Below are 7106 nucleotides of genomic sequence, written 5' to 3'. Positions count from 1 at the left end.
TGTCTCAAGAGTCTGGGGGGGGGTCCCGACGTTTCCTGACCGCCTAAACCGAAAGGGGGGCGCGGGTACCAAGGCGTGACAAGCGGGGGAAGGCGCCGGGGGCTCTGCTTCCCCGGGGGCTCTGCTTCCCCGGGATTTCGGGACCCCCCCCCCCGCTTTGCCCCCCGCTTCCCACGCCGCGGGGGCTGCGCACACGCCCGCGCACGGGCAGGTCACCGAACCCCCCCCGCGCTCCCTGCCCAGCCGCTCCCACGCGTGCCTGCGAGCGCCGCGCACCGGCATCTGCTGCCTCCCGCCGCCGCGCACGGAAGCGGAGCGGGGGCCGGGGCGGCGGGGGCGCTTCCCGAGCCGGGGAAGGAAGGCCGCACACCCGCCGGGAAGGGCGAGCGGCGGCGCGGCTCCCTGCTCCCGGCCGGCGGCCCCCGGCGCGGCGGGGCGGGGTTTTCCCATGGCAGCCCCGAGCGGGGCGCGCCCGGCGCGGGGAGCCGGGAGCCGGGAGCGCTCTGGCACGTGCTCCGGCGGGGGGGCGCGCGGCGGGGCCGCGGCTCGGGGGCGGAGGCACGAGCGCCGCCGCCCGCCGCCCGCCGCCGCCCGCCGCCTGATTGACAGCGGGGGCGGCCGCCAGCCAATGGGCGGCGAGCGCCGCCGGCGGCCCCCCCGCCCATTGGCCGCCCGCCGGCCGCGGCCTCGCGTGCCGCGCCAGCCGCCGCCGCCGCCGCCGCCGCCGGCAGCAGCCGGGGCCCGGCCGGGCCGCCCCCGCCTCCTCCGCCCGCCCGCCGCACGGCCCCGGCTCCTGGCGACGCCACGGGCGGGGCCGCCCCGGGCGCCCCCGCAGCCCCCCCCCCCCCCCCGGGGCTCGGCCCCCCGCCGCCAGCCCGTGCCCGGCGGGGCGCCGGGCGGCGCGGGTGTCACAAGCAGCGCGCGGGAGGGAAGGCGGGAGGGAGGGACGGCCGCCGGGCCGCGCCCGCTCTGCGCGCCGCCGCCCGCGGCCTCGGCCGGGGCCGGGGCGCGGCGCGGGGCACCCCCCGGGGGGGAGCGGCGGTGCCCGGGGCAGCCCCGCCCGCTCGCCCCCGCCGCCCCCACGTGGCCGCGCGCTCGGCGGCCGCCGGCGCGGGGCGGGCCGGCGCGCGTGACGGACAGGCGGCGGAGCGCCGGCCAATGGGAGCGCGGGCGGCGCGGCGGCCGGGCCCGGGGCGGGCGCTGATTGGCCGCCGGGAGTGTGGGAACGGCCGCGGCGGCGGTTTCACACGAATGGGGAGCCGCCGCCGGGTATAAAGGCGGGGGGCGCCGTCCGCCCGCACCGCCGGCCCCGCCGCGCCGCAGCCGCCGCACGCGCCCCGCGCCCGCCGCACGCGCCCGCCCGCCCGCCGCCGCGCCATGCCCGCCGACACGGGCATGGAGAAGCCGACCGCCTCGCCCATCGCGGGGGCGCCGGCCAGCGCCAGCCACACGCCGGACAAGCCGCGGAGCGCCAGCGAGCACCGGAAGGTAAATGGCGGGTGCCGGCCGGGGCGCAGCGGCGGCGGCGGCGGCGCTGGATGGCGGCGAGCCCGCGGCCGTGCTGAGGTCGGTGCCGGGGCTGGGGTCGGGGCGGGGGCCGGGCGGGGCGGGAGCGGGCCGGGCGGGGGCTGACCGCCTCCGCTCTCCCCGCAGTCCTCCAAGCCCATCATGGAGAAGCGGCGCCGGGCGCGGATCAACGAGAGCCTGGGGCAGCTGAAGACCCTCATCCTGGACGCGCTGAAGAAGGACGTAAGTGGGGCGGGCGGGGGGCCGCGGGGTCCGGCCGGGCGCGGGCAGCGCTGACGGCGCCGCTCTCCTCCCGCAGAGCTCGCGGCACTCCAAGCTGGAGAAGGCGGACATCCTGGAGATGACCGTCAAGCACCTGCGGAACCTGCAGCGGGCGCAGATGACGGGTAAGCGCGATCTGCCGGACCGGGGGGGGGGGGGGGGCGCACCCCCGGACCGGGGGGCTGGGGACCGGGGGGGGGGGGGGGGCGCACCCCCAGATCGGGGACCCTCGGACCGGGGGGCTGGGGACCGGGGGGAGGGGGGGCCGGAGCGGGGACCCCCGGACCGAGGGGCTGGGGACCGGGGAGGGGGCGCACCCCCGGACCGGGGACCCTCGGACCGAGGGGTTGGGGACCGGGGGGGAGGACCCCAGGAGCGGGGGGACCCCCGGACCGAGGGGCTGGTGATCGGGAGCGGGGGGACCCCCGCACCGGGGACCCCTGGACCGAGGGGCTGGGGACCGGGGGGGGGGGGACCCCAGGAGCGGGGGGACCCCTGGACCGAGGGGCTGGTGATCGGGAGCGGGGGGACCCCCGCACCGGGGACCCCTGGACCGAGGGGCTGGGGACCGGGAGTTGGGGGGAGCCCAGATCGGGGACCCCTGGACCGAGGGGCTGGGGACTGGGAGGGGGGGACCAGTGACCCAGGACCTGGGGACCGGGAGGGGGGGACTGGGGACCCGGAGGGGGGGCCCGGGCTCCCGACCTGCCACTCACCTGCCACCCCCTCCAGCCGCGCTCAGCGCCGACCCCACCGTCCTCGGCAAGTACCGGGCTGGATTCAACGAGTGCATGAACGAGGTGACGCGGTTCCTGTCCACCTGCGAAGGGGTGAACACTGACGTGCGCACCCGCCTCCTCAGCCACCTCTCGGCTTGCCTGGGCCAGATCGTGGCCATGAACTACCCACCGCCGCCTCCGCCCTCCGGCCAACCCGCACATCTGCCGCAGCAGCCTCTGCACGTCCAGCTGCCCCCCGCAGCAGCCGGAGCCGTCCCCGTGCCCTGCAAACTGAACCCCGCTGAAGCCCTGTCCCCCAAAGTCTACGGGGGCTTCCAGCTCGTCCCTGCTACCGACGGCCAGTTTGCTTTCCTCATCCCAAACCCGGCCTTCCCTCCCAGCTCCGGACCGGTTATTCCCCTGTATGCCAACGCCAACGTCCCGGTGTCCGCCGGTAGCGGCTCAGGGAACGCGGCCGCCGCCACCCCGGCAGCATCCCCGGTGCAGGGGTTGACATCATTTGGGGGCAGCGTTGTTCCAGCATCCCAGGCGGGAAGTCCCATCGGAGAGCGCAGTGAATCAGTGTGGAGGCCTTGGTGACTTGCCTAAAGCAATTTTTTTTTTTTCCCCCTCCCCCAAAAAAACACCAAACTCTTCTGTTGGCTCCGTTGTATGGAGCCCTGTTACGTTTGGGGGGTTTTTAAGCAGATTTAAACAGAAAGGAAAAAAGGACCTCGCTATGAACGTGCTATTTATTATTTTCAGAGGTTGGGATCTCAACTTGTATTTTTACTCCTTTAAAATGCCTTTATTTGAGATACTTTTTTAAAAAAAAATAAATGAGAAATAGTTTTGTAACAAATATTCAAAAGTATAATGCCAAAGTTGTTTGTATCCCGTTTGTCTGTGTGTGTGTGCGTGCCTGTGTTGAAGACTTTCAGAAAAGAAAAAAAAAATTGCAGGTGTTTAAATAAATAAACTCTTTGAAATAGATTTAAATTTTTTTTTCCCCCCTTCCTTTCATTTTGTTGGGTGAGAGTGGGCAGGTCCAAGCTCATCCTGCGTGTGCAACCCCCTTGAAAAAAAAGTAGGGGTGAACTTTATGGCCTTAAATAAGGCTGTTGGAAGGGATTCCTGTGAAAAATAGTTGGGGGGGGATGGGGTTGAGGGGGGTCTGGCAGTGTTACATGTCTCCTGAGAGCTTTGCAAGTGTCATGTTCCCACTCGGAAGAAACAGATTCCTAAAAAAATCTTCTCCTGGCACCTGAGGAAATGCTCGCCGCCTGCTCAGAGCTCCTGAAATAACGCCGTTCTTCAGATTTTGCTCCTTACCCCCTTCCGTAGGGATTGCGGGAGGGGGGCGGTGTGCGCAAAAGTTACTATCTCGCCTACAAAAGAGGCAAGAGAGTCTGTCCCTATTGTGAGGAGGGTAATTAGAAGGTATAAAGGGTCTCATCGAGTATGCAGCGGGCTCTTTGGGAAGTTGGGAACCCTATTGAAATGCCTGGGAACTCGGAGCTGAGGGTTAATGTGTGTCTTTTTTTTTCTCGCCACTCTCATTGACAGGGCCAGATAGACTCTGATACTCAATGCTGTTGTAAATTCAATTGCCTGGCCTCACAATGCCTACCTCATAAAAGAGAATAACTCGGGGTTGTGGCTTTTTTTTTTTCCAGTAAGCAAGGGAACTGAGGAAAAGACAGTTTTGCCACCCATTCTGACTCACCCCTGGTACTTGGATCCTGGCCAAGTGGAAGCAATTGCAGCCTCACACACACAGAATTAACCACTTCCAATTGTCACCAATTAATAAGGCCGTAGTGCGGAGAAAGACCATTGAGAGTGAATGCACAGTATGGAAGGGAAAGCTTTGTGTGCTCTGCTCCAAATTTATGAGGTGGGGCTATCGCGTAATCCTGGAGGGCAAAGCCGACAGATGACATGTGTGTGTGCCAGAGCCACGTCCAGAGGCATAACCCGCCTCGGCTGGGCTTCCTCCGGCCTCGAGTCCGTGGGACCCCCGTAGGCAAAGCCGATTCTCCTGGCCCCCCCTCCCCAAGAACTAGGGATTTTCCTGGCAGTTGGGCTGGGTGGGTTGGGTCGCGGTGGGACCGGCAGCGTTTCACAGTTCAGAGAATGATTTGGTTTTTGCAGAACATCCAACTAATTCAACAGGCCTAGGGAATTTTTGGAATGGCAATGCAATTTCATCTCTCAAGGTCTAGTGCCATTAGCAACCAGGCTGCAGCTTCGGTGAGAGCAAGGCATCGTGTACGTCTGTGTTGGTGGGTATATAAAGCATCTTACCCACTTCTGAAGGCTTTCTTACACCTTGATGAGATTCTGGCCAAGGTCAGATACAGGAGTGAAGGCTGCTCGCAGCCTGGTTGCTGATCCAGCCCAGCAGTCCCTCTGCACCAAAGCGTGGACAATCGATCAGTGCTGAAAGTCCTCCATCGCACAACCAGAACTAGGTATCCATTTGAATCAGGAGGTTCCCAGGAGGTTTTGTTATGCAATCACAGACATAAAATCATGTTACAGCAATTCTCTTCCATCCCCCACAGCCAGTTACTACCCCTCCTCTTCTGTCTGAAGAAGGCTTGGAAGAGCAGATGAAAGCCTGACTGTCGCCTGCGTGTAACCGTATACCTCCCCGGGGCAGCACCGTGTCTCTGGACTTGTCCCTGGACTGCCCACACCCCCCCAGACCGCCCCTATATTCAGCAAATTTCTTTTATTGACGAGGTACCCAGGCCACAAGCGAGACTGCCGAGCGCTACACTGCTGAGTTCAGGCACAGAAAAAACCCCTCTTTTCCGACTGGGTTTTGAATGATTGCAGCAGTGCAAACATGACACACGCCGCGGCGTTCCTCTGGGACGCTCATCTCCCAGCGCGAGAGAAGCAGTCAGTCACTGCTCTGCCTCCTGAGACCCCGAGCTGCAAGCACGCAAGGGTACCGCTGTCATTTCAGCCTCCATCTCAACACCGCAGCGCAGGAGCAGAGCCCCAGTGCTCAGCACCCCACTTTTGCGTCCAGCACTGCCACCTGCTCTTTTTTGGCCTCAAGCAAGTCATAGATGTCGCTGTGCATGGGTCCAGTGGTACAGAAGCTGGATGTGAGGTGCATGGCACCAACAAACTTGCATGCCAGAAGCTCAAAATCCTTCCGAGGGATGTTGTTGCCCCGTACAACTCGGGTTCAATCACTGTGTCTGCCCGTGGGTTGTACCCAGACCCTGTACTTCTGCAACTGCTCTTCTGACTCTGCCAGGCTATTCCTCTACAACTGGGTGGCTGCCATGCTCCTTCAAGGCTTTCTATACAGCTGCTTTTCCAGATTGGGCTAAATTTGGTCTTATCCCTTTAAAAGTGGAGGAAAAGAGCAAAGTATGCCGCTGCTGAGAGGTGAAAGTCCAAAGGGAAGGACACAGCGCCAAAGCGATAATGGTTAGGCAGAGTGCAGGCAGCCAGAAGTCCACGGGTGTAATGGCATGATCTGGGTGTGGTGGAGCAAGGCGAGGTGGGAGGAAGACAGCGGTGAAACCCAGCCAGCCCGTGATGCCTCCTGCATCTGAACCTAACTGCAACAGCTCTACCCTGTTCCCAGGGGAAAGATCCGGGGATAGCTGCTAACTAGCCGTTTCCAGAGCTGGCAGAAGGCTAACCAGAGCGGGGAATTTAGTTCCAGCTGCAAAACCTGGTGAAATGTTTAGTGCTAGTTCAGCTATGTCTCCACAGCGCTGCGGCCCCAACAGGCATCCCCTAAGAAGTACTGTTCGGTGCAAGGACAGAGTCTCCCGCAAGACCCTAGGCAAGAAAGCAAAGCCCCTTTCAGCTTCTGGGCTGGCCCAGTTGGCCAGCCAGCAAAGAACCACCTGGGAAAAGCACCCGAGCCTCCGGCTGAAGTCTTTTTCCCTTCCCATCTCCCGGTGGCTTTGCGTTCTTCTGCTTATGAATTTCCCAGAGAGGAAATTTTCCGGGGTCACCCTCCCACCTGGCTCTGCTCCCCGCCTCACGCTGCTGTTTCCTCGCCCTCCGCCTCCTCCGACCACAGCCGCATCTCCTTCTCCGCTGCTGCTCAGCTGTTCCCCTTCCCCACCCGGGAGGGAGCGATGCACCCCGCAGCGCTGGGCAGGTCGGGCACGGGCACAGCGCAGGAGAAGCCGGGGGGGGCCAAGGCCCGTGGCGTGCAGAGGTGGGAGCTGCCCACCCCTCCCTTTCCGCCTGGGGTCTTGTCCCCCATCCCAGCAGCAGTCCCGCTGCCTGGAAGGCTGCGCGAGGGGCCCGGCGGCATTACGGAGGTGGGGGGGGCTCCGGGGTCGTCTCCCCGTTATTCCACAGCCGGCCTGCCGCTGGTCAGGGGGAGGGAGACGAGGGAGTCCCTGACCCCCTCGACCCGGGGCGGCCAAGGCAGGCAGTCCGGCACACACCCCCTCATCCTTTCGGATCGTGCATCCCAGAGACCCTCCGAGGAGAGGGAGCGGTTCCTCTGGCTCAATGGATGCAGCCAGATTTACTCAGGCTGTTAAGTTGATTAATTGAAATGAAGTTCCTCCAGAGAATCGGCGTGTTCTTTGAGGTCAGGGTCACAAC

The 7106-nt window shown here is 64.2% G+C and overlaps 1 protein-coding gene across 2 annotated transcripts; it reads left to right on the top strand.

Annotated features, from left to right (window-relative positions):
- The first annotated feature begins 1377 nt into the window (after positions 1-1377).
- On the top strand, positions 1378-3500 carry HES4 (hes family bHLH transcription factor 4). Of its 2 annotated transcripts, none has more exons than XM_059830030.1 (4): positions 1378-1488; positions 1654-1749; positions 1826-1913; positions 2521-3500. In XM_059830030.1, the coding sequence occupies exons 1-4, from the start codon at positions 1378-1380 to the stop codon at positions 3105-3107; spliced, it is 882 nt and encodes a 293-aa protein (XP_059686013.1). In that variant the 3' UTR covers positions 3108-3500. The 2 variants fall into 2 exon arrangements, with proteins under 2 accessions (XP_059686013.1, XP_059686012.1); XM_059830029.1 differs by having other exon boundaries at positions 1378-1566.
- The last annotated feature ends 3606 nt before the right edge of the window (positions 3501-7106 follow it).

This window comes from Gavia stellata, chromosome 27 (assembly GCF_030936135.1).
Source record: "Gavia stellata isolate bGavSte3 chromosome 27, bGavSte3.hap2, whole genome shotgun sequence".
Lineage (NCBI taxonomy): Eukaryota > Metazoa > Chordata > Aves > Gaviiformes > Gaviidae > Gavia > Gavia stellata.
Note: the sequence above shows the minus strand (reverse complement) of the source record. Positions and strands in the feature narration are given on the sequence as shown.

Coding starts and splice junctions, on each gene's coding strand:
- HES4 (XM_059830029.1), top strand. CDS start 1,378: ATGCCCGCCGACACGGGCATGGAGAAGCCGACCGCCTCGCCCATCGCG. Junction 1,567..1,653: donor GAGCCCGCGGCCGTGCTGAG/GTCGGTGCCGGG, acceptor CTCTCCCCGCAG/TCCTCCAAGCCCATCATGGA. Junction 1,750..1,825: donor TGGACGCGCTGAAGAAGGAC/GTAAGTGGGGCG, acceptor CTCCTCCCGCAG/AGCTCGCGGCACTCCAAGCT.